The following is a 25,497-nucleotide window of genomic DNA, read 5'->3' as shown; positions in this document are numbered from 1 at the left end:
TGCGCAGGCACCATCAAAGTGCCCAGAAATTAGCTAGCCCTGGCTCTGATAGCGTCAGGGCAACGGATAACTATTGATGATTGTGCTTTGCAAGCTATATAGAGTTTCGGTATCAACTCTAGCTCTTTGTATTTTGTAATGCAACTTTGGAAACCATATTGGATGCCTAGGTCAACGGTTGTACTGTTGACATTCCCGAGGTCTTCGCGAAGATGACTTTTGCCTGCCCAGTTCGTCCTAAATTTACATTTCCTGAAATTTTTAATATCTATGCACTTCTTTCTGTGTTTATATATGTTGTCTTCACATATCAAATAAAACTATTTCAGTAATATTGTTAATCTGTATTCTACCTAGATACTATCGTCACGATTTATCGATATCATGATTCATATTAATTCATCTATTTCACCTTCCAATCGCCTAGCTCTCAATTGTTCAGGATATTCCGATTACAATTGATGTCCAACCCCGTGATTTCAATCATTAGAAAAACCATAGAGATTTAATCAAAGAGAGGCCCCAGGCTAACAAGGCTAAAACGTAAATCCGAGCTCTGACTCTCAGAGCCGGCTTCAGTCTTCAAGAAACGCCGAATACCCAAGTCCAACGCAGCCTCACTTAGCGCATCCTGATCATCAGCCAACACACCCCTAGCCAAAGGTCCCTTGCGCCGGCCATCTAATTCCCACAATGTACCATCATCTCCTTTAACGAAAGCCACGAAATGGAGATCAACACGATCCTCAGCCGATGGTGCGGCTGTATCGCCCAACTTGGCAGCATCAGCGTGCGCACTCTCCAACGCCTTACTCTCGTACAACAGATCTGCCCGTTTAGCAGGCTCTAGGTTCTCCGCTTCACGAAGCAACTGATCTAGATCAGAGCCTACAATGACATGCTTTCGAGACTTGCCATTTGCGACAGCGTGAAGCAGTCCGATGAGACCGCAGGCGTTCCGAATAGTTTGCTTAAACCAAGTGACTGGTTCTGCAGGGCCAAAGCCACTATATTCAGGTAAAGCAGTATCTTCTGCTATGCGGGATTTTTCATAGGTTTCTGAGACGGGAAAAACGAGAAGGAGAGCATGTGAAGGGCGTGGGACAAAGGCTAGGAGGTCAGGCTCATCGATTGAGAAAACGTCTGTGAAGCCGAATGTTTGAGGAAGGCCTAGTTGATGGACTAGATGGGACATCACTTCTGGGTTGTTTTCTTCGCGTTGCGTTAGCTTTCAGAGCATTCGTGCGGGGTGGGGAATCTACCCAGTGGCACGAAAGCCTTGACGTTGTCAGGAACATCGGGATTATCGCTCATGGTTGGTGATATGTTGTTTTTAACTAGCAGTGAGGGTAGATAGAGAGATGAAAATGAAGGGTTGTTGGAATTAAGATGGAGCTGATTGATAAGGGCTGTGACGTCCTCACTAGTTATTAGTAGCTCGATCACGGGGGGATCGGTGGTGCTGATTTTCCTTACCCGTTCAACCTCGACATCCGACCACAAACCAGCCCAACCCGCCTTGACCCAGCCATGCAGACATGGCGGCGGACCCTCTCTACGTCTGTCGCCAGATTTCATTCTAGCGCGACCGTCAATTCCCGAGCTGCTACCTTGCGATGTGCGCAGATCCTCCAATCTAGCAAAAAAGATGCACCTTGCGACCTAGAAGACAAGGAGATCAAGATCAATGGGTTTATTAGATCTGTCCGAAAGCAGAAGCGGTTTGTATTTGCAGAGATCTCAGATGGCTCAACAATTGAGCCATTGCAGGCGATATTAAAGCCTGCGCAAGCAGCTGAGTACGTCACGCGCAGGATCTACAACTACATTCCTCTCGTCCTCCCGTCCTAACCAGTTCACTTTTACTTCAGTCTGACTACTGGAGCCGCTGTTGAGATATCGGGAATATGGAAAGCCTGCCCACCTGGCAAAGAGCAGACGCACGAGCTCCAAACAACTGACGTGACCGTAGTCGGTACAGCAGACCCGGAGGTACGTTCGCAACTCGAAAAAAACAACCCAGGCAGCAATCTGACAGAACAATTTCGATCGCAGACGTTTCCAATTCAAAAGAAATACCACAGTACAGAATTCTTGCGCCAAATCCCGCATCTTCGTATCCGAACACCCTTGAACTCGCTTCTTTCGAGGTTTCGGTCCGAGTGTTTATTTCAGCTCGGCAACGTCTTCCATTCATATCCCCACGGAGGCTTCACGCAGGTGCAGCCCCCGATAATCACATCTTCTGATTGTGAGGGAGCGGGTGAAACATTCACATTGGCTCCACGTGGTGCCACTACGGCTTCGACTGAAACGGATCATTTCTTCCGCGCACCTAAATACCTTACAGTGTCATCTCAATTGCATCTGGAGGCTTACGCTGCAGAGCTAGGAAATGTTTGGACTTTGACGCCTGCTTTTCGGGCGGAGAAGAGTGATACGCCGCGCCATTTGAGCGAGTTCTATATGCTCGAGGCTGAAGCCAACTTCATGCATGACCTAGACTCACTTACAGACCAAGTGGAATACCTCCTTCGGGATCTCACAAATCGTTTGTATAATACCACTGTTGGTCAGGAAATCTTGTCTGTGAAGCAGACTGCCGAGTCCGAACAGGTAATCAACCCTGACGAGTCGCAATCGAGTTTGCGCCAAAGATGGACTGCCCTGATGGATGGCCCAAGATGGCACCGGGTCTCATATACCAAAGCCATTGATATGCTGCAAAAGGCGGTTGCTGAAGACTGTGCCTCGTTTGAAGCTGCACCCACGTGGGACGGAGGTCTGCAACTAGAACACGAGAAGTACATCGTCGAGGTACTGTTCAAGGGTACTCCGGTATTCGTTACAGACTATCCAAAGGCCATCAAGCCATTCTACATGCTACCATCGCAGGTCAGCGATGAGAAGACTAACGTGCCCGGTGAGACGGTCGCATGCTTTGATCTGCTTCTCCCAGAGGTTAGTGAAGTTGCTGGTGGATCTCTACGTGAACATCGCCTCCCGCAAATCATTCAAAACATGCGTGATTACGGGCTCATCAAACCCCGTGTTCTTGGAGATGATGCTCCAACTCTGTCGGAGCCATTATACCCCCACCTTTCCCCGACTGAAGATCTTAGTCATCTGCAGTGGTATGTAGATCTACGGCGCTGGGGCTCTGCTCCTCATGGCGGCTTCGGTCTTGGGTTTGATCGGTTGCTGAGTTACTTGTCTGGCACGTCTAGTGTCCGGGATACAGTGCCGTTCCCGCGATATTTCGGCCGGGCTGACTGTTAAGATGGAGTCCGAACTGTACGATATTTAGAAAGGTTGAAGACAATTTCTTACGCTACATAGGAGAAATGTGTATTTTTTATTTATTTATTGGATGTCTCTTCTCACAGGCTACCTCAGACTCAAAACAAGATGTATTCGTACCCAAATGGTATTGAACAAGCTCGCTGACTCTTATTTTCCGCAGCCGTAACGACTCTACTGCTGGCAATGGCATTAGTACTAGCACCGAGCAAAGTATTCAAATTAACGCACATTGCTCTTCAGGGAGTCTCATTCTCTGAGTCGCTCTATCTATCAGTATGCCGGCAGAAGCTATGTCGACCAAAGAAGCGCTGCTCTCGACATCAGGGCAGAAATTTATTCCCTTAATGAGCCTCGGAAGAATGTTTTTCTATCCTTCTTCAATAGAAATTCTGGGTATCTGAATACTTTTCGGACGTCCGACAACCCAAAATATACAGAGTCCTCCGATGAGGTGCTAACCTGGAACATTTGAAAGTATCTAAAAGTTGCTACAAAATACTAGTTACATGACGAGTACCTGCTCTGGTAGCACTGGCCTCATCGTTATCTTTCGCCTCGTTGGTTGCATGGTGTACCTAGGTATGGTTTGATAGTAGTATGTTCTCTATCGAGCTCCAGTCAAATCTCACCTGAGTTCATAGAGATCTTTTCTTTGGAAAAAGACATGGCTTTTAAAGAGTTTTAGGTAAGTTACAATTCTCTTTCCAGTTGGAATAGGTAGGTGGAAAAAATGGAAGAGAACGATTAGCATGGATATCTTTTCATCGAACACAAACCCATGGGTACCTCTACTTGAATACCTAGGTAAATAACCTTGGAAACCAAAAAAAATTGTTGTCACCCGCATACAGCCTACGACTGTATTGTGATAGATGATAGCTGTTCCGAAGCTGATGGCTACCTAGTTATGATAAAATTGAACGCATATGCTCCCTTGAGATATCGATTTCCCGGAAACTAGCCAGGTACTTTTGTGCCTAGCTATTAAGCTTGATTCAAAGTTTTCGGAACCTTGGAAGTATCCAGATCCGTCGGATCGTCGGGAGGAGCCTTCCGTATATGATAATAGAACCACTAGGATCTAGCCTTGGAAGTATCCTTTGGAAGCTGTATGATCAATAGTCAGCTTTATCTCGTACCTAGATAGAAACTGAATGCTGAATGAATCACTGGATCGACTATCTCGAGGGTGATAGACATGGTGGCTGAGTTCTGGACACTCATACATATTACCACTCCAAATTCCACATGAAAATATTTATTTTATGGATAAAACATGATAAATTTCATGATTTCAATTGCATTGCCTCCAATCATACCTTATATTGCCTCTATCTGCCGTGCTGTGTGGCCTGTGGGCCTTAACCATTCCCCCGACGCCATTCCCAATTTGGCCCCTACTCCGCCTGACAGCTTCAACTCAGACTCCAATTCTATACGTCAGTTCTGTTATCAGAAACTATGAGTTTGTGAGTGAATATAGTGGGTGGACCCCACTCTCTGGTGCCCTTTATCAATGTTAGAGATCGATGATTTCAGGATCTCCACTCTTCCAAGCGCAAGAGGGGCTTTGACCATCCCATGCTTGGAGTAATCTCAGAGTGTGCGATAAGGTGCGGGTTTTTGACCAGTTGTTTTCAATATGTTAGACTTAAAGAGTCTCAGCTGCCCTTGGCTTCAACCTCGGAAGGGTAAATATTATCTTCAGCGTTTCACCGCAGACGTTTGATTCGACTTTCACCATGTCGAGCATACCAGACAATATCAAAGAGGCCCCTGGCTATACGGTCGACTTAGACAGTCCCGATATCCAAAAGGCTGAGTTCAGTGACGAAGACCAACATGAGGTTTTCAAAAGAGGGGAGAGTCAAGTCAACTTTCGCACCGTGAGCTGGATCCGGGCAAGTATGATTTTTCTGAAATGTAAGGCTTTTTAGTTCTGTTTCTCAAAGGAGTTAAGTCTTCTTCGGCTGACTACTGAAATCCCAATAGTCATCTTCGCAACTGGTGTTTTATCCATACCATCTTTGATGTATGAACTGGGTGCCTTCCCCGGTGCCATAAACGTTATTGGCTGGACCCTTCTTAATACGTACCTGGCCATTGTACAAGGTAATTTCCGTAATGCTTACCCAGAATGTCACTCAATTGCCGATATGGCACAGATTGTTGGTGGTCCGATCTTAAAGGAGGTTGTTGGCGTGCTATTCATAGTCAGCTATGTGATGTGTGCTGCTTCTGGCATTATCACTGTCTCTACAGCTTTCAATGCACTATCGCTGCATTCAATTTGTACTGTTTGGTTTTCATTCATTGCTACTGTCATCATTACTGTTGCTGCTAGTATACGGAAATTCTCTCATATCGGCTGGCTTACGTGGGTCGGATTCGCCAGCGTATATATCGCCGTGTTTATCGTCGTGTAAGATGTCCTGAAGTCCTTGCCCTGTGGACAAAAACTCTCTTTCCTGGATAATTTGCTAATAAAAATATTAGAATCGGTGTAACAACAAGGGACCGTCCTGCTGCTGCACCTCAGACAGGAGATTTCGACCTTGGATACGTAGTAATCGGAAACCCAAATTTTACAGTCGGTATCACGGCTGCTGCTACAATCTTTGTATCCAGTGCCGGAACATCGGCATTTTTGCCTGTCATTTCAGAGATGCGAAGACCTAAAGACTATCCGAAAGCAGTTTATCTCTGCATGACATTGGTGACAGCATCATACTTGACATTCAGTCTAGTCATCTACGCCTGGTGCGGCAAATGGATTGCATCGCCGTCACTCGGCAGTGCAGGTACAATGATAAAGCGCATTGGCTATGGAATTGGATTACCAGGCCTTATCGTTAGCGGATGTCTTTATGTGCATGTCGCAGCCAAGTATATATTCGTGCGGATACTAAGAAACTCGCCCCATTTCCAGGCAAATACGTTAGTTCATTGGGGTACTTGGCTCAGCTGCACTATCGGATCGGCTGCTATTGCGTTTGTTCTGGCAAGCGCAATTCCCATTTTCAACTACATCATCGCTCTGTTAGGCAGTCTTTGCTTCGGGCCCCTGGCCATCATCCTTCCTGCTTGGCTTTGGCTGTACAGTCATGCAGATTACTGGAGAGGAAATTTACTCCGCCAGACTTTCTATGGATTTCATGTTTTCCTGGTTCTGCTGGGCATTTTCTTGACAGTTGGTGGCACGTATGGAGTGATTGTAGAGATCAATGAGGCCTACGAAAATGGCCTCATTGCGTCAGCCTTCTCATGTGCAGATAACAGCGGGTCGTCATGATATTGGTATTTGATAGTATAGTGTTGTAAATAGTGATTATAGCCACGGCATTTACAGAAATTTCTCCACTTTAAAAACCTGAGGGTCACATACAGCCCGCTGTGAATCACTTGGCGGATATTTCATCGTTACTGGCCAATTTCCGACGCTATTTTGTACAAGAGCCCATGAACAATATAAAGTAACATACAATAAATGGGACCCCAGGAGGCAGAAGCAATTACTAATGTAACCAAGGAGGAAGGGAAATCAAATTCAGTCCATATACATGATTGTACAACTCCTCATACACAACTCCTCATATGGGTAGGAGCTCTAGTTGATATTGAAATCCGTCGTTTATTTTTGCTCTTTAGGACTGGGAGATACCTTGGAAGGAGCGAGCTGGAAAAGCAAGCATTGTCTACTGATTCAGTGTGGTATTTGATGCTGACAAATTTACTTCCTGATCTCCTGAATCTATATTATTTGATAGTAATCATGTCTTTGATCTCAATTTGGCTTTGCGTCTGCATGTATCCATGGATAGTGAAAGTGTCCAGATCTGACTGAGGTCTCCATCGCTGGTTCATGTTAAAATCAAGGAATCTAAATCATATTTATCCCCACTATCTTCCTTTCATGCATGAATCACATACATTGTAGGTGGTCCGTGACCAGGGATATAATTCACTGGCCAGGTATTAATGACAATCTCGGCAATTGCGTAGGCTTCTTCAGGTGATCATATTCAGTAACGCTGGACGTGTTCAAAGACAGGACACATATGTTAGTTACTACTTGTATGTCATATCATTTGCCACATGAGAGGTTCCTGCTTTCAAAGAACTTTCTAAGGCTGGAAGGCCGAGACGTGGCTTGAAATCAGACATATAAAGACCCGATTCTACCTACATCCATAGAATCCTGCGAGTCAAGCTACCGACAATTCATTTCATCTATTTCCCCACCTGCAAAAAGAAAAATGATGATCTTGACCTTATTCATCTTAGCAATTTTCTCGACCTGCGCCTATGGCTCACCTGAATTTAGGCTTCCAGTGGTTGATTTAGGCTATGAACTCCATCAAGCAATCTCTTTCAATGTATCCATTCTTTACAACTTGCCTTGACTCCTTTGTTCTTTCTAACCTCGATTTCTAGAGTACCATTGGTATTTACAACTTTAGTAACATCCGATACGCAGCACCTCCAGTCGGTGACCTAAGATGGAGAAAGCCTGTAGCTCCTCCAAAAAACCGAGAGCACGTTCAAAACGGTACCATTGGTCGTGTCTGCCCCGGCGGTCTGCCATTATGGGCAGGGATTGCAGTATCGTGGCTAGATAGTTATACCCATAACAAGACCGTCACGGTGACTTCAAACGTCTCTTCTTATCCGTATAAACCTCCTCCACAGGATGGACGCACAACCGAGGATTGCCTCTTCCTCGATGTTCTTGTTCCCAAGAAAATATTTGATGACAAAGACAAAAAGAAAGCAAAGTTGGCACCTGTTCTGGTATGGATTCACGGCGGAGGCCAAATATCGGGGGAAAAAGCTGCATATGACGCCACAGGGTTGGTCCAACGCAGCATGAACAACGGTGATGGCATTATTTTTGTTGAGATAAACTATCGGGTATGTGATGAAATAGTGACTAAATCTTTACTTGGGAAGCAAAGATCTAACCTCCCCAAAGCTAGGCGTATTTGGCTGGCTGGCTGGCGCTATCAAATCCGACGGCATCGCTAATGCCGGGCTGTACGATCAGCGATTTGCTTTAGAATGGATCGCTCAAAACATCCACCTATTTGGCGGTGATGGGAAGCAGATTACAGTGATGGGACAATCTGCTGGAGGAAGTTCGATTGTACACCAGATTACGGCATATGGAGGAACCAAAGGCCCTGCTCCTTTCCAGCGTGCAATTCTCCAAAGTGCCGGCTGGGTTCCTGTTATTACCAACGCGCAACAAAATGACACATATCATCAATTCTTGGACCTTCTAGCCGTTGACACAATTCAAGATGCCCGAAAATTATCAACAGAAAAATTGATCGCGGCTAACGCATACCAGGTCTACTACTCCCCATATACAACTTTCACCTATGGGCCTGCAGTGGATGATACCTTCATACCCGATTTCCCGTGGAGACTCCTGGCTGAGAAGAAATTTGACAAAAATGTAGACATCTTGATTGGCTTCAACTCAAATGAAGGAATGCTGTTTACCTCACCAGAGGATCGAAGCATCGATTTCGATGCATTCGTGTCAGCTGCAGTGCCTATCTCCGCTGAAGATGCGAACCATTTATCGACTGTTCTATATCCTCCAGTATATGATGGCTCGTATGGATATACAGATGAAGTGCATCGCGTTGCGCTTTTCATAGGGGAGTGGGCGTTGGATTGTAATGCCGACTACCTACGCCGGGCATACAACAACCAGACCTACGGGTATCGGCTGGACATCCCGCCAGGGTATCATGCTCAGGATGTTCCATATACCTTCTTCGTCGAAGGATCTCCTATCAACAGTGAAATATTTAATATCCCTGTTTCTAACATCACTGTGGCATTGGCGATGCAAGATTGGTTTACCAGTTTCACACAGCATGGTTCGCCAAAGTCGGATCTGGCACCTGCTTTCCCTCAACACGGGTCAAATGCACGCCTCGTTGATATTCGTTCGGATTCTTTTGAGATTATCCACGACCCGACTGATAATCCTCGGTGCCAGTTCTGGCCGACTTTGTCGTATAAGGTTTAGGGCTATCTACTCCATACCTTACTCTGAACTATCACTATCGTTCCTTCTTCTATCTCAGGTACCTCATCAGGATTATCTGAAACATTAGATGGTACCCAGGGATAGCCACTGACGATTCATTTCCAGCATAGGTGTGTCCACGGGTGTTCAACACACTCGCGAGCGGGCCATACGTACTGCTTTCCTATACTTCGAGGTCATGAATTTTATTGAAACGCCCACTTTCCTCTACAAAATTAGTTTCTGAAGAATCTAGACCTCCAAAATTGAGTATTCCAACCAACAAGGGTGTGCCCTTGTGTAAGCGAAGAATGGAATGCAGCTTCACATAGTTAGCACTGACCCCAACCTCAAGGCCAGAGCAGTCTTTTTCAAGGTCGGTCGGATGTAGTCATAATAAAGCTGAAAGCGTTCACATTAAAAGATCCTAAGAATACTCTTACCAGGCAGTTGAAATAGCCACTTATCAATCACGCTTTGACCACGCGAAGAGAAGTTTCAATATCTTCCGAATCTAGGGATACAGATCATCAATCCATCCCCTTTCCTCCAACGGGTGCGTTAGGCTTAAATGGTTTTGTGTAGGAACGGAGCTAGATTTTAATTTATCATAATGAGATAATCTTTGAAATTTTCTTTCTTTCTGTTATTAGCATTTAATTGACTAGACCTTTTTAGTCAGTAGATGCAGGCTGGAGTCCCTGCTTCAGTGGGCTAAATATTCTAGTCCACAGCTCATTTGCCTCACCAAGGTAGTAAGTCAAGCTCACATCGGCCATACTGACATATTCACCCCCAGGCATAGTATCTAATTGAGAAATCAGGTTCTCTAAGCCAAAGGCTTTTCCAGTAGACTGGGTAGCACCAGCCTCCAGCATGACATTGACCACATGGATATGGAAATGGTAGTATGTGGGTTGGTCTGGAATCAATGTAAGTCACTTAACATCCCCAAAATGAAAATTCAGGTTCATATACTTACAATGAACGTAAAGCTTGAGCTGGTCCTGCTCTAAGCCAGGGTACATCGACACTGTAGCCTCTAGCACACGTTGCCGTAAGTAATTCAGCCATGGAACATGGCGTTTCTGAAGATCCCGAAGACTCCAAATATCTCGTCGATCTACCAGAGCGAGGAGATGGAGTGAGTTCAAGGTTTTTCTATCCCAGTTCAGATCCGGCAACATCAAGAACCCGTCTTCGGGGCCTTGGCCAGCATCACGTAAAATGACATCTTCCTGCTCAGTCCGACCCTCAAGGATATTGAAAACCCAGTTTAAGCGGCCTTCCTCACGCTTGGCTTGCATATAGGGTCTGACATGTTCTTTGTAGATCTTGGGAGTCTCAGTCACCATGCGAACTTGCTGGGCTGAATATTTCTTGATATGTTGTTCCGAGCATGGCCAGATCAAGTTTATTTTGAGGTCATGTTGGAGACCAGAAGACTTGTTTGAGTCTTCGCTGCCGCTAACAACATTTGAAGACGCGAGATACCATCGATAGATATCATTGTCACCCAGATTATTGATCCGCGCGATGGCGGCCTGGAATGCCCGAATCACTTCCAAGGACTCCGTTGCAAATGCGGCTCGCTCCACAGTCATTATACCCTGCTTCTCATCTATTGATCCAAGAAGCGTCATACGCCGACCATTTTGATCTGCTCAGAGTCAATCTTTATGATTATGCTTTACAAATTGCGGGGCATACCTTGCTGTAGAAGCTTGCTTATCTGAAAATTGGACACAAGTTCCTCAGTTGCTTTTTTATTTTGTGCTTCGGACATTTTTAGGGCTTAGGCAAGACACCTGGGCAGCTGGCAAAAAGGTAGAATTCAAGATGTGATAGATCGTACAGAGCAAGTGATGGTGGACAAAATTATGAAGAGGCGGTCAGGCTTATCTAAGATAAGGGTATACATAAGGCATCTATCTTTCTTGTTTTCTTTGTTCACAATTTGTCATCTACATCTTGATTTATTTACTATGGAAAAATCAATGGAGGATTACGCACTGCACATGCAATGATAATGCAATTGCCCGTTGTATTTGTCGATCAGCACTATAATTAGATGCATTACAAGGACATCCCCGTCGTAGACGGCCTAGAGGACTTTAAGGAGTGCACCCTCTAATTCCCTTCATTCGATGATTCAAAGGACAAGGGAACCTTGTACTGGGTCCCCCAAGAAAAGGCCACCAATAATCGACAGTGGAATGTAGGGATGCTCTACAATAATTACGCAATTGCACCGAGAATGTCCTTTATATAGTGCTATGCAGCCGCATACAGAGGCAAGGGATAATTCCTTTCAAATATTTCGAAACGACTCCCCTCGCTAGAAATCCTATTATATATCCCGAAGTCGTGTGAAAGCGAGTCAGCTCCAAGGGCATTTCACTCAATCACATCTTCAATATGCGCTTCGCAGCCGCAGTTCTAAGCAGTCTCGCACTCTTACCACTATCCCTAGCAGCAAGTCCTTATGGAAATGAAAAGCCCAACGTGAAAGTAGAAACTCTCTTTCAATTCGAAAATAATGGCTCATGGATTGGTAACATTGTCCTTCGACCAGACGGCAATCTCCTCTTAACTCGCCTCGACGTCCCCGAGGTATGGGCCGTCAACACAACTAGTGGAAATGCAACTCTTGCCTACTCTTTCCCTAATGTGACAAGCTGTTTCGGCATCAGTGAGATAGACACCGATGTTTTTGCAGTTGTTGTCGGAAATTTCTCAACAAAGACTTATGCCCCTACACCTGGGACATTCGCTGTTCAGCAATTGGATTTCCAAGCTCAGGGTAATCCTGTGGCTTCAACGATTGCTGCTCTTCCTGAGGCACAGGCTCTTAATGGAATGACCACGTTCACGAGGGACTCGCGCTTGGTTCTCATTGCCGATAGTCCGAAGGGTGCAATTTGGAAAGTCGATGTCGATTCGGGCGAATATTCTGTTGCGTTGAATGATACGACGATGACTCCCTCGGGAGATGGACTCCCACTTGGAGTCAATGGATTGAAGTCGCTTGATGGATATATCTACTATTCGAGCACAACACGAATGCAGTTCTGCAGAGTCAAAGTGAATGACGATGCAACTGCAGCTGGAGATTACGAGGTTATTGCCAGTGGCTTCTTGCCTGATGGCCTCGATGTAGCCCCAGACGGTACAGCATACATTGCCACAGATCCTCAGAACTCCGTTGTCCGTGTCACGCCCTTCGGTCAGATCTCCCTAGTTGCTGGAGGTCAACTGTCTACCAAGATTCCTGGAGCAACTTCGGCCCAGCTGACAGATGATGGGAAAATTCTATATGCTGGTACTAGCGGAGGCCAAGTATCGCCTGTTCTGGGAACTTTCATGGAACCTGCGAAGGTGGCGAAGATTACCTTTATATGATTCCTCCTCGTTGGAGTGCTCAATGATGGAAACTTGGTTATTTATTATAAATAATTCTTTCGGTTTGATTCTGTATCTATGAGACTCATTTTCATTTCTATCTGCTATTGCCTTTAATTTTGCCAAACTTGAAAAATAGCCAATGTGGAATGAGAACATTTGAAACTGCACGATTCATATTTATTTGACAAACCTTGTTGATCGAAAGTATCTAAGTGGAAACTTACCAATCCTAATGCCTGAACCTACTCATAACAAATTGTACTGAGCAAAAGCTATACAAATTTGATCTATGTACAGAGTAATGTGTATATCAAAGGGGTATCATGTTTCGCTGTTATAATACTGAGCTGGAATGGTGTAGTAGGTGCTAGCCATGTTGCGCGTGAAATTCCAAACACATGGCGAAATCGCCAGGCGAAGAGATATTCTCTGTCATGACATAGCCAATTGGGACACCGCCTCATAGGGCTATTTGCTCAAACAAACGAGCAAGAATGTGAGCTAGTGGAATGTTAGAACAGATGCGGTGCCCTTACGTCTAGCCAAGAGCGCCGCAGTGGTGGAATCCTTGGCATTTTACTTAGTTGATGCTGGGAAAAATGTAGTGTCGGCTCTCAAGTATTTTTGCGAGCTTTCATATCGGCGATGAATGCCCCGGTCTTGGAAATTGGCACAACGAATATGTTAACCAGTTCGTCAACAACCTCGACTTTTCCACCGGTAAGGATCTGTAACAATGGAACCTTCTTGCCCGCCTTGATCAAGCCACCCGACACAGTCTGCATAAAGCATTCAACATTGCCGAGGGAGTATTCATTTTTGGTATCCCAGGGCAATGGGAATAGATATTCAAGATGATCTTCAATACAGCTCAACTCCGAAAAGCCCTTGATAAAGTCCGACTGCGCATCCATGGGATACAGCATCACGGTCGGGAACTCAATTGAGCTTTCCGGGGAAAGAGGGTCAGGAGTTAGCCTGATACCAGCATCTTCCATCTCGGGAGGTTGATCAGTTTTGCGAGTGAAGATTTGGCGAGCACGAAGAGCCGTGCTAAGAACAAGATTTTTCTTGCGAGCAAGCTCGTCCTCTGCCTTCTTCCGCGCTGCGATACGCTCCACTGCAGCCTTGCGCTCAGCTACCTTCTTGGCGGCGCTCTGAAGGGCTGTATTGCTAGGATCAACAGCCAATCCTCGCGCGGCAGCATCTTCAGCTTCGGCAATCTTTTCTAGTTTCAAAAGAGCCATCGAAGAGCGATAGAAGGCTTTGACACTCTTGGGGTTGAGCTTCAGTGTTGCGGCACAGTCAAGGGTGCAGGAGCGATAGTTGCCTGTAGAATTCAGTAGATTAGCAGGCGTATTCCGAAGCCATGAGATACTACACAACATACCTAGCTCTAGATTGCAGAGTGCTCGGTTGAGATGCGACAACTCTTCCATCTGGCGCAATAGCTTTTTCTCCTTCTCAAGGTCCTCGGGTTTGTCCCACTTATCTTCTTTGGCGTAAATGACAGCAATGCCCTTGGTATAAAATTCTTTAGCGTCAATCCATCGCTTTTCTTGAACTGCTTCGTTGCCCTGTTCTTTGAAGGACTGAGCAACCTCGCCACGGGTTCCTTCGTTCTGAAGGGCAGTGAGAGCATCCAAAAAGACATTTTCGCCCTCTAACCAAAGTCAGTACATCAGTCCGTATACTTGAGCCGCGGGAATAAGTTCACATACGCTCATCGCCTGCGTTCTCAATGTCCGTCATGAATAATGGAGTCTTGTTCATCATGGCCAACAATTCCTCTTTCGAGTGTGACTTGACTGACGCCATTGCCGGTGGCATTTTTGGTGCATTTGGGTCGCTTTCCAATTCTTTCAGTCTCTCCTCGTTAATGGGAAACGGCACCTCATTAGATGCAGCAAAGGCGTCGAAGGCAGGCTGCGGCAGGTCTTCTGCCACCTGAGGGGGCACCTCGTTGAGGTTGAGCGACTCATCAAAGTCATCCGGCAGCTCTTCAATCCTCGACATATTGTATAGTGAATGTTTCCAAATTGTCACAAGAAGCTTTGAGGCTCCGCGGGGAACAAAAATTCCAGTGTCATAACAGAGGCAAACAGTGCAAACATAATGATATGGTCACGTGATTTCATTACATCTACAGCAGTTTTAGAAGCTTCTAGTAAGCATCCTATAATTTTTTAACACCCATTTAGCAAAAATTAAGCAAATTAGCATTGGAAAGTATCCAAGGTTAGATTCATACTCTGTCGCTTGATCCCTCTAATTTTATACCGGATCAATCATTCAATATGTGACATTTGAGCTATCAAGAGCAATGATAGCACGATCCCAACGTTTTGCAGGCTTTTTTTCTTGATTATCCCAAAAATTTATCAGAGCATGCTGCAGCCCACTGAGCCCAGTACAACTTAACACTTTCCAAGTTAATTGCCGAAAATTGTTCGAAAATAAGAAGCGCCCGTATACGATTTACAATACTTTTAACAGAAGCATAGCGCACTCCAAAAAAAAATCGGCGATTTACCTTCTGGCTCCTTCTGTATGGGTCAGGTGGCCTGTCATAATCGATCTCTCGGCTCATGGAGCAAGCTAGAATGGCTTCCCGCCTTAGTTTTAAGCTGTTACATCTGCGAGCTCTTCCAGTTACCATCGGTCGAGCTTTGGACCGGATTGACTGGGTGCCTATTTTCCTACTAGCCGAGATTTTGGCCTACTTATTGCTTTTCAGCAGCTGAGATACGAATCTAATTCTAATGAGTAGTGATTTCTCACTATGTAGTCGATACCTAGCCTCCTTCCCCACAATATTCATCCTCCAAACCATTTTTCCAATCATCTACCTATGCTCCCTAGGTCTAGTTCTTTTTTATAGCCCATCAATCAACATTTCTGTCAAGTTTTAATCTACGCCTACCGTAAGACCTGTATCTTCCTTGGGGGCTCTAAGAAGTAATATGAGGATCACATTTACCTCGCCAGGCGTCTCTCTGGCGAGGACTCATTCCACACAAAAGTAGCTAAATTTCACGTAACTTTGTCAAGATTATTGCCGAGGGTGCCACCGCAATTCTCAGACCCTCTCAAACGTGAGAAGTTTCTCGACCAGTCAAAGCTTGGAACGTCATGCTTGGGGAAGCTATTGAAACGACCAAATAAGATATGATTGTTCAGATCAATCAATCACACCTAATTATCATTCTAACCTTGAACTCTTAAATAACCTCTGAATGATGCCCTTAGCACTAGCTAGTATGGATTCTGGTCCATGATTCTACTGGCCTGTCTGATTGATACGATAAGCTTATTGCGCCGATGCCGGCGATAGCCTTATCTAGGCGGGGGATAATGTGTATCATCTGTTACAATAATACGATCCCTACGCCGCCTACAGTGCCGTCTGATAAAAATTCGCACAAGGTACAAGCCCCACTTATTTACTGCCTAGCAGAATCTTCAAATCTTCAATCATATTCAGTATTTAGTATGCCAACCATGGTTTATTATGACCTGAGCTACCCTACGCGGCATAGTAAGAGCTAGCTTTTCCATAACATTAAACCCAATATTAGACCATGCTAGCTGAGCAGTATCTACTAATAGCTCTAGCGTATCGTCATCATTAGGTAAATATATGAGCTCAGGACGTAATCTTAATATCTCTGCCTTTAAAAGCGCCCATATATTCTCAATAGGATTTAGATCAGGCGAGTAAGGTGGCCATATCATTACAATAAAGCCAAGTGACTCTAGTGTCGCCTGAATAAGACGCGCGGTGTGTACAGGAGCATTATCCTGCTGAAAAATAGCACCTTCAATACCATTCATCAAGGTCGGTAAATATCGACGATAAACAGCATCAATAACACGCGCAGAAACACCACCTTTAGCAGATTCAGGGTCACCATCTAGAGCAACTAGAGGTGTGCGTCGTAAAGAGCCAGAAAACGCACCCCAAAACATCTGCTTAACCTGTTTACCGCGCGCAGGAATCTGCTGAATTTGGCTTGTTTCAACACCATTAGGACCTTCATATCGATCGCATTGATCCTTAGGACGTATAAAAGACCATTCCGGACGCTCTCCAATACCCCTTTCAACCGTAGTCTCATCAGACCAGAAGACGCGACGCCAGTCGTCAGGAGAAAAATACTCATATTCACGCGCCCATCTTAGACGTTTTTCCGCGTGTATTTCCTTTAGTAGAGGACGTCTTATCTTCCTCCATTTCCGGAGATTCCGAGCTTGCATTAGACGTCACAACGCATCACGTCCAACCTTATTATTAATAAGGGCAAGAAGCTCTCTAATCAAGATATCAGGATTCTGCTCAACCGCGGTATAAAGAGACGTTTTTTCAGCTTCAGTAAGCTTAGAAGGACGCCCAGAACCAGGAACACGGTGGTTATCGACACCGCGTTTAGCTTCCATTCGCAGGGTGCTCTGAATAGTAGACACAGGGATATCAGGAAAGGCATGCTTGTTAATAAGACGTGCTCCCCAGCCATTCATGCGTTTTAACTCGCAAATTCTAGAGCGTGTCGAAGGTGACAGCTGAGCTTTAGGTTGACGACGTGGAGGAGTAGGCATAGTAATGGTAAGGTGGGTAAATAGTAGAGTAAATAATAAGTTGAACGCAGACACGTTTGTTTACAGCTAGGCGGTGTAAATAGGCGGTGTAGAAGGCAATGTACCCATGTGCGAATTTTTATCAGACCCCACTGTATTTGCGACGGAAGGATGTATTACATTGTATAGGTTATCCCATACCTCGTACGCCTTACTATTTACGCCTTACGATTGACGAGGTCACCGAAGTCCAAAATCTGCAGGATGAATGGATAAAAATTGACAATACAGCTGGCTATGAGCGGCTATCATCATCTTACCCCTCATGCTACAAAGAATTTGCAGATCGTGTATTCCGAAGAAATATATTGATGAGTCATGTGGGCCCGCTGCTAAATATCTCCAACTCGCCGATTTTCGTTCGTAATTCCGCGCTTTCCATTGTTGCTTGACCCTTTTGCATAAAAGCCACTGTTACCTACTGTCAGACTGATACATACAGCGTCACTCAATCTACCCAAAATCCGTTACTATGAGCTCTCCCGAAGCTTTGACTGTCAATGGCGTTCCCGCCTTGCGCGAGAAATCGGCCCCGATGCCTACCGAAGTCGCAGCGGCGACTAACAGCGATATGTTCAAGAGTCCGGTACGATATGAATGGATTTTGGAGTTGAGAGAATGCAAAGGAGAATTACTAGGTGGTGAAAGAAAAAAGAACTGACCAATTGCGGTTTTTGGCTATGTAGGCTTGTCATACTAAGCCCAAGGCGAAGCGGTTTGATCGTAAGTCTTCTATAAGCCCGGCGACAGATATTGGCGCATAGTGACAGAATACTGATGTTTTCCTTCCAGATTTTCTTTCAACCGAATCTAAGTCTCGCAAGGTTGGTGCCATAATGCTCTAGCCAGAGCATCAATGTTAATTCCATTATCAGGCTTCAACACTGAAGAATGCTGCGAGATATCTCAAGAATGAAGGTGAGACTTGGCAAATTTAAGCCCAGATATTGACAAATCTAATATTTTACAGGCATAATCTCACTCGGCGGTGGTCTGCCTTCTGCTGAATACTTCCCCTTTGAGAGCCTCGACATCAAGGTTCCTACTCCACCAGGATTCACTCCAGAGGCGACCCAGAAGACCGGATCTACTTTGCACGCTGGAAAGCACGATATTAAAGAAGGAAGCAGCGCTTATGGTGCGTAGTGATTCATCCGCATTGTGGTAAATATGACTGTTGCTAATCAAATGTCTAGACTTGGAAATTGCTCTTAACTATGGCCAGGCTACCGGATCTGCTCAGCTGCTTCGTTTCGTCACTGAGCACACAGAGGTATCCATAATCCTGAAGCAGATATCGAAATTCATACTTATTTTCACTAGATTATTCACAACCCTCCATACGCTGACTGGCAATGCACATTGACCGCTGGCAGCACTTATGCTTGGGACACTGCCCTCCGCATGTTGTGTGAGCGAGGTGACTACCTAATGATGGAGGAGTACACCTTCGCCAGCGCTGCAGAGACCGCATTCCCTCTAGGCGTTAAGCCGCTGGCCATCGCAATTGATGAGCAAGGTCTCATCCCCGAGGCCATGGATGATATTCTCAGTAACTGGGATGTCAATGCTCGCGGTGCCCGCAAGCCCCATGTTCTATACACTATCCCAACAGGACAGAACCCCACCGGAGCTACTCAGTCAGCTGAGCGCCGCCGTGCTGTGTACAAGGTTGCACAGAAACACGACATCTACATCGTTGAAGACGAGCCGTACTACTTCTTGCAGATGCAGCCGTATGTCGGCGATGGAGCTGCGGCTCCTCCTCCCCCAGCCAGCCACGACGAGTTCATCAAGGCGCTTGTTCCATCTTTCCTGAGCATGGACGTTGACGGCCGTGTGTGCCGATTGGAATCGTTCTCCAAGGTCATTGCCCCTGGTTCTCGAGTTGGTTGGATTGTTGCCTCTGAGCAGATGGTTGAGCGCCTGGTCCGCAACTTCGAGGTCTCCTCGCAAAACCCCTGCGGTATCTCTCAGCTTGTCCTCTTCAAGCTTCTGGATGAACACTGGGGACACACTGGATATCTGGACTGGCTCATCCACGTTCGTATGCAATATACTGGACGCCGCGACGCGCTACTACATGCATGTGAGAAGCATCTGCCCAGCGAGATTGCTCACTGGGTCCCCCCTACCGCGGGCATGTTCGTAAGTTACATTCTTTCCCTCGTTCGTGAATCAACGACTAACGTTCGATTAGCACTGGATTGAGGTTGACTGGCGCAAGCACCCTGGTGCTGCCAGCGGCAAGACTTACGACCAGATCGAAGAAGAGATCTTCCTGGCTGCCGTCGACAAGAATGTCCTCTTGTCTCGCGGTAGCTGGTTCAAGGCTGACAGCTCAGCTACAATGGAGAAGATGTTCTTCCGCGCGACCTATGCTTCTGCCAATGCGGAGAATATCGATAAAGCTATTAACCGCTTCGCAGACACCCTGCGGACTCAGTTTGGTTTGTAAATTGACCTCAGTGGTACCTCGTACAGTCAGACTTTTTGGACAGGGTATTTAATTATGACGATTTATGTGCTAAAAGGGAGATGTTGTTCATAGATTTAGGTCCTTAGATGGGTGGAGAGGCTTGTGAGCTGGCGCTACAAGACCTTTTGGCCTTTCGTTTTACATATTGCATCAATGTGACTTATTCAATTCCTTAATTATAATACCTATCTAGGTACCCCACATCGTCAATCCGAGCAGGTCGTCACTATTGATCTGTGCCCTGATAACTCAGCACAAATATGAAGATCCGGATGCACCGAGACATTTCCATGGATACCCTGTCCAATCAGTCTCAGTGGGATGAAATATTCGTTTCAACGTTCCACTTGGGCAGGGCTACCCTCGGGGAATTATACATTCATGGTAACGATCTTCAACGGTGGTACAGTTCTTCAGATTTCGTGTACCATCAAGTAGAAACAGTGCACTATAGACAGAAGGCCATTTCAAAGATTCTAATGTTCATCGTATCGAAACTTCTTGAAGTAAGCTAGCATAAATAGGCATTGTTAAGATATCACAGGAATTTTATTTTGCAAGTGTCGTTTTAAATCTACCAAAATCCATTAAACCACAGTCCATAAGCGATGGAAAATCACTGGAATCGAGTGCTGTCAATTATCGTGTTGTTGGTGTGTCTTCCCAACGTTTGGGCTGATCATCCTGGAAAGCATGAGGCTATTAGGACCAGCAGTGGTCTAATCCAAGGCCATGCTGCCTCTCGCAAAAGAGAGGTCACTGAATACCTTGGTATTCCATATGCCTCTCCACCTATTGGGAAGCTTCGGTTCGCCGTACCTGAAGCTTATAATCTCAATGTCAACGACACAATTCAGGCGAGCTCTTGGGTGAGGCTTGTGAATATCGTTGCGTGCTTCTCAAGCTCCGAACTGACCTCTGTATGAATCTAGGGACCGTGTGTACCTCATTACAAGTTATAATATGGAAGTTAATCTGATAGACAACAGGAATTGCCCTGGCACATCTGGTGCATTCAATCCTTACCCACACGCCACTCCACAAGCCGCCAGAATTCTAAAAAACTTTGCAAATAATCATGGCATAGACAATGAAGACTGTTTATATCTAAATGTGTGGACACGACCATCGAAATCGATTCTGAAACCGGTTATGCTGTGGATTCATGGTGGTCGTGCGTATTGCCAATTAGCCTCTCATGAATTGGATACTAATTCTGTGCAGGATTTGAAGTTGGTGGTTCCCATAGCCCATACTACGACGGCCAAGAATTAGTTGCTGAGCATGACGTGGTGATAGTAACCATCAAGTAAGATCATTCCAATTTGGGCATGGAACATTGACAGTACTATACTTACCAAATTCAGCTACCGAATGAACATATTTGGATTCTCAGGAGCACCAGGTTTAACACAGAATGTAGGACTGCTCGACCAAAGAATGGCGATTGAATGGGTTCATCGCAACATTGCCGCCTTTGGTGGAGATAAAAATCGAATCACTCTCTTCGGGGGATCTGCGGGTGGTGCTTCAATTGATATGTACTCATATGCTTATGCACATGATCCCCTCGTGCATGGCATTATTTGCCAGTCTGGCACGGCTCTAAGCTTTGTGCCTAATACCGCCGAGCAGTCTGCTAGTTATTTCAATAGTGTTTCTTCCATGCTTGACTGTGGAGATGATGGGGACCAGGCAGTTGAATGTGTCCGTGGAAAGCCCTTTGAAAGCGTTCTCAACGCATCAAACCAAGTTCCATCTGCATACTCGCCCGCACTGGATCAGCCGCTATTCCAACCAACGGTTGATGGAGTGATCGTGTTTGACAACTATATTAATGCTTCAGCGACAGGAAGATTCGCCAGGATAGTGAGTACCAAGCCCCTTTTTCTAAAACTGACACTAATAAGTGAAAGCCATTGCTTGTAAACAGTAACAAGAACGAAGCAGGGTTCTACCGCATAATCGGATACTCGTCGAACGTTTCTCTCACTGATAAGCAGTGGCACGAGTTTAACCTTGCCGCTTTCAACTGTCCAAGTGCAGCTACAGTGAGAGATCGAGTCAATCATCAAGTCCCGACATGGCAGTCTCGGTATTTTGGAGACTGGGCCAATCTAAGACTCTACCCGACTAGTGGGACATATCACGGAGCTGAAGTGCCCCTATTGTTTGGAAATGCTGAATTGATTAGTGGAATCAATAATACTGATCAGGAAAACAAGTTCGCTCGCTACCTTTCATCGGCTTGGGTGGCTTTTGCGACTGATCCGAAGAATGGATTGAAAGCGTTTGGATGGCCTCGATACAATCCCCATAGTAGGTCTTTTCCCAACATCTGTCGAAGATCATCCCTGACACTGGTAGATAAAACTCTTGTTGGTTTGGCATATCAAAACAAAGATCGAGTTCTTCTCAGTCCGGTAGATTTTGATCGGGATTGTGCGATATTGAAGGGTAGCACTGTTCTAGGAACGGGTGCAATCTAATGTTTCCACAATATGGTGCGAGCAAATTATAGCACGATCAAATTCAATGACACTATGTTTCTGTCATTGTCAGAAAATTGCGATTGGATTACGCACATGAAGACCCTGGAAAATGAGTGTACTGCCATGAAGAGATGTATTTAAGGAACCTTCAAGAGTCGAATACTGCTTAGTAATACCATGCATATCGGAGAAGATGGCGAGAATCATCCAGTCCTCTTGGAAGTTTATACATATAGAATACGAAACAATGAGGCCTCTACCATTCCCATTCCCACTCAATATTGGGACAGACATAGTTCACCTCCCACGTATCGCCTCCCTCCTCACACGCCATAACCTAACACGCTTCACGCGCCGCATCCTCTGCGACGCGGAGCAGTCCGACTTCCAAACCCGATTTAAAGAGACTCTCAACCTCCACTCTCTCAATTACATATCCAAAACTACACCCTTCTCCGCCCGCCAACCACCAATAACACCCGACATGACGCGCTGGCTTGCAGGCCGATTTGCCGCGAAGGAAGCTGCGCGCAAAGCCGCGCCGGGCGGAGCTGCGTCTATTGGGTGGAAAGATGTTATGGTCAGAGTTCAAGACGTTGCGGACTCGACACATGCTGATGGGGTTAGTCGCCCGCCCGAAATTGTCTATTTGGGTCTAGGGGATGGGACTGCGAGGGTTGGGCGGCTGTCTATCTCGCATGATGGGGAGTATGTTGTTGCGACTGTTTTAGCTGCTGGATGAACTGGACCGCTGCACTGATATCGCATCGCACCAGGCTATTAAGATGCATCCATCTGTATCTGCTGCGATTGTATAGCTTCAGCTGCCAGGAGATTCCGAGCCTGCACGATTTTGATAAGTTAGTTTTCTCGTACCTTTCGGCAACCGTGTAAACCATCAGTCAGTCTAGCTGCTGCACCAACACAGCACACACCGCAGAGACCGATTATTTTCCTACAATTGGTAGAAAGGCCACTCTGACAGCTCTGATGCTAAAAAGTTGGAATATCTACAGAATCAACCTAACCAAATCGAAATGATACGATGGAGAGGTATCTGCACATTACCAGACGTCGAGTTAGACTTGGCCAGTGAATTGAAAAAGGCCTCTGTTAAAACCTTTGAAGCATTAATCTGAGATGAAACAGCTCACTATACAGCTTAACATAGAAACGATAAACAAAATAGATACATAGAAATTCGCAAAAGATATTGCGCACGATTTACGTACTTTACCCATTAGTAGAATAAAATGACATCCTTTTTATATTGATTTTGATAGCGAAGAATAAACATGGAGACCTGATTTACAACTAAACCCAATCCAATCACACAAAATCCATCTCGATCATAGCCTTGAGCTTCACCCCACCTTCCACTTTCCTCAAGCCCGGAACACCGGATTATCCAGTTTTTCCTGATCGGTCATCGATATCATCACCCGAACATCTAAAATCGAACATCCAGTTTTGATGGGAGAGAAACGAAACATGCCGGGCAATTTGAACCATTCGTCCAAGCGCAGAAAAGTCGGTTCTTAGTTCCTGATATTCATAATCCCACTTACTAACCTCTTACCAAGGGTGGCCCTGGAAAGCCATGGCAGCAACCTCGCAAAGGTGCCATTGAAAGTGGTGAATGGGGTGTATTTGTGACCTGTGATATGGGCAGAGAGTCGAAATGCATCCGCGAGACCTTAGACGTCTTCTCCCAGGTTAGTCATCATACATAGAGGCGACATTAATTGCCCTCCTAACACATTGTGAAGAACGTCGAAGACGCTGCCGAACAGAAGGATGATGATGAGGACGATGGCGATGAGGACGACGATGATATCGAAGCCCAGATCCGACGGGAGATTGAAGGCTTGCAAACAAGCAAGACAAAATCACGCCCATTTTCTGCCACACAGCTCGATATACCATGTGGTATGCACCTCTTCGCTTAAAGCGCTTTCTTTGGGCAACTTCCGTACTAACATGCGAATAGTTACCTTTGTCCGACTTGATAAGTCAATAGAGCCTGTAGAGCTGGTTCACCGTTTGTGTACAGAAGCACAAGCGAACCCAGAGAAGAAGAGCAGCAGATACATTAAACGCATGACGCCTGTTACTGAGATTCGAAAGACTCTCAGTGTGGATCTAGAAGCTTTCGCAAGAGAGATTCTTAAACCTCATTTCCATTCCGGAGGTCCGCCGAAGAAGGTATGTTTTTTCTGATTTAAATTTATGATTTAAATTTTCCCGCAAGCCACATTCCGCCATGAATCGGCAAACTATTAGCGTGTGCTGTTGGCGTTGCATGGCTAATATTTGTGGCTTTTTTAATTTTTTTTTTCTTCTAATCTTTCTAATCTTTTTAAATCTAGTATGCCATTCTACCTACTCTCAGAGGAAATGATAAGTTCAAGCGAGACCCTGTTATCAAGACAATCGCCGATGTTGTTGGTCCTGAACACCCGGTTGATCTGAAGAACTACGATCTCATGATCCTGGTTACTGTTGTGCAGGTGAGTTATCAGATTACCTGCTAGTTTACCCCTAAACACGAATGCTAACCTTGGCAGAATGTTATCGGTATGAGCGTTGTAGGAAGCGACTATGATAAACTAAAGCGGTATAATTTGGCTGAAATCTATGATCCATCACCAAAACCTACTGCAGAGACCAAGTCTTAGTCTTCTCTGGCACTGAAAATGCGGCCAATCAACTCAAAATATTGTTTCTTTTGGATCGAAAGTACTAGGTATTTAATAAGTTATGACGAATGTACAAGGCTTGCTGTCCTTGCATCACGTCGTCCCACTCTTACCCTTAGTGGGTATACATACCCACATGGTAGAGGTGCGGCTGATATACGTTTTGTATATGGAATCCTCAGTGCATACAACACATACAACCAAAAGTGATTTGCCGATCAGCGGCTCAGTGCGTGTGGGAAGGTAGCATATTTATGGCTTATGGAGGATTTTTGACTTGAATTTGGACGGAGCAAATTGAATCATCGCAAAAAGAATAAGATCGGAGGTCTGATAATAGTTGAAGATCTGTTGTTCTGTTGTTCTGGATTATTCCCAATTAGGTAAATTTGACTGGAGACTGAGTGGATCTACTTCGGTAAGAAGACGATATGATTGGAT

General features: G+C 45.4%; 11 protein-coding genes across 11 annotated transcripts; 7 read left to right on the top strand and 4 right to left on the bottom strand.

Annotated features, from left to right (window-relative positions):
- Positions 1-505: 505 nt before the first annotated feature.
- On the bottom strand, positions 506-1,314 carry N7495_003323 (ubiquitin carboxyl-terminal hydrolase; the record flags this gene model as incomplete). The annotated part of the gene is made up of 2 exons (XM_057205992.1): positions 506-1,212; positions 1,263-1,314. 2 exons carry the CDS (start codon positions 1,312-1,314, stop codon positions 506-508), a joined length of 759 nt encoding a protein of 252 aa, XP_057066599.1.
- A 216-nt stretch (positions 1,315-1,530) lies between these two features.
- N7495_003322 (asparagine--tRNA ligase SLM5) lies at positions 1,531-3,279 on the top strand (the record flags this gene model as incomplete). Its single annotated transcript, XM_057205991.1, has 3 exons — positions 1,531-1,799; positions 1,872-1,992; positions 2,056-3,279. 3 exons carry the CDS (start codon positions 1,531-1,533, stop codon positions 3,277-3,279), a joined length of 1,614 nt encoding a protein of 537 aa, XP_057066598.1.
- A 1,766-nt stretch (positions 3,280-5,045) lies between these two features.
- Positions 5,046-6,595, top strand: N7495_003321 (putative neutral amino acid permease; the record flags this gene model as incomplete). Its single annotated transcript, XM_057205990.1, has 3 exons — positions 5,046-5,226; positions 5,296-5,725; positions 5,800-6,595. The coding sequence occupies 3 exons, from the start codon at positions 5,046-5,048 to the stop codon at positions 6,593-6,595; spliced, it is 1,407 nt and encodes a 468-aa protein (XP_057066597.1).
- A 964-nt stretch (positions 6,596-7,559) lies between these two features.
- N7495_003320 (uncharacterized protein) lies at positions 7,560-9,346 on the top strand (the record flags this gene model as incomplete). The annotated part of the gene is made up of 3 exons (XM_057205989.1): positions 7,560-7,679; positions 7,738-8,214; positions 8,276-9,346. 3 exons carry the CDS (start codon positions 7,560-7,562, stop codon positions 9,344-9,346), a joined length of 1,668 nt encoding a protein of 555 aa, XP_057066596.1.
- Positions 9,347-10,020: 674 nt separating this feature from the next.
- On the bottom strand, positions 10,021-11,132 carry N7495_003319 (putative mRNA decapping hydrolase; the record flags this gene model as incomplete). The annotated part of the gene is made up of 3 exons (XM_057205988.1): positions 10,021-10,268; positions 10,329-11,006; positions 11,057-11,132. 3 exons carry the CDS (start codon positions 11,130-11,132, stop codon positions 10,021-10,023), a joined length of 1,002 nt encoding a protein of 333 aa, XP_057066595.1.
- A 632-nt stretch (positions 11,133-11,764) lies between these two features.
- N7495_003318 (uncharacterized protein) lies at positions 11,765-12,748 on the top strand (the record flags this gene model as incomplete). Its single annotated transcript, XM_057205987.1, has 1 exon — positions 11,765-12,748. The coding sequence occupies one exon, from the start codon at positions 11,765-11,767 to the stop codon at positions 12,746-12,748; it is 984 nt and encodes a 327-aa protein (XP_057066594.1).
- Positions 12,749-13,365: 617 nt separating this feature from the next.
- N7495_003317 (HSP70/90 family co-chaperone CNS1) lies at positions 13,366-14,767 on the bottom strand (the record flags this gene model as incomplete). The annotated part of the gene is made up of 3 exons (XM_057205986.1): positions 13,366-14,081; positions 14,142-14,414; positions 14,473-14,767. 3 exons carry the CDS (start codon positions 14,765-14,767, stop codon positions 13,366-13,368), a joined length of 1,284 nt encoding a protein of 427 aa, XP_057066593.1.
- Positions 14,768-16,231: 1,464 nt separating this feature from the next.
- Positions 16,232-17,347, bottom strand: N7495_003316 (uncharacterized protein; the record flags this gene model as incomplete). The annotated part of the gene is made up of 2 exons (XM_057205985.1): positions 16,232-16,954; positions 17,036-17,347. The coding sequence occupies 2 exons, from the start codon at positions 17,345-17,347 to the stop codon at positions 16,232-16,234; spliced, it is 1,035 nt and encodes a 344-aa protein (XP_057066592.1).
- Positions 17,348-17,858: 511 nt separating this feature from the next.
- Positions 17,859-19,844, top strand: N7495_003315 (aminotransferase-like domain-containing protein; the record flags this gene model as incomplete). The annotated part of the gene is made up of 8 exons (XM_057205984.1): positions 17,859-17,972; positions 18,073-18,109; positions 18,179-18,210; positions 18,262-18,304; positions 18,357-18,524; positions 18,583-18,659; positions 18,710-19,534; positions 19,587-19,844. The coding sequence occupies 8 exons, from the start codon at positions 17,859-17,861 to the stop codon at positions 19,842-19,844; spliced, it is 1,554 nt and encodes a 517-aa protein (XP_057066591.1).
- Positions 19,845-20,473: 629 nt separating this feature from the next.
- On the top strand, positions 20,474-23,099 carry N7495_003314 (uncharacterized protein; the record flags this gene model as incomplete). Its single annotated transcript, XM_057205983.1, has 7 exons — positions 20,474-20,734; positions 20,798-20,802; positions 20,855-21,039; positions 21,090-21,174; positions 21,233-21,734; positions 21,782-22,184; positions 22,654-23,099. The coding sequence occupies 7 exons, from the start codon at positions 20,474-20,476 to the stop codon at positions 23,097-23,099; spliced, it is 1,887 nt and encodes a 628-aa protein (XP_057066590.1).
- Positions 23,100-23,830: 731 nt separating this feature from the next.
- N7495_003313 (THUMP domain-containing protein) lies at positions 23,831-25,035 on the top strand (the record flags this gene model as incomplete). Its single annotated transcript, XM_057205982.1, has 6 exons — positions 23,831-23,887; positions 23,941-24,072; positions 24,127-24,286; positions 24,348-24,562; positions 24,727-24,867; positions 24,925-25,035. 6 exons carry the CDS (start codon positions 23,831-23,833, stop codon positions 25,033-25,035), a joined length of 816 nt encoding a protein of 271 aa, XP_057066589.1.
- Positions 25,036-25,497: the final 462 nt, after the last annotated feature.

This window comes from Penicillium taxi, assembly GCF_028828555.1.
Source record: "Penicillium taxi strain IBT 34144 chromosome Unknown utg000002l_segment0_segment0, whole genome shotgun sequence".
Classification (NCBI taxonomy): domain Eukaryota; kingdom Fungi; phylum Ascomycota; class Eurotiomycetes; order Eurotiales; family Aspergillaceae; genus Penicillium; species Penicillium taxi.
Note: the sequence above shows the minus strand (reverse complement) of the source record. Positions and strands in the feature narration are given on the sequence as shown.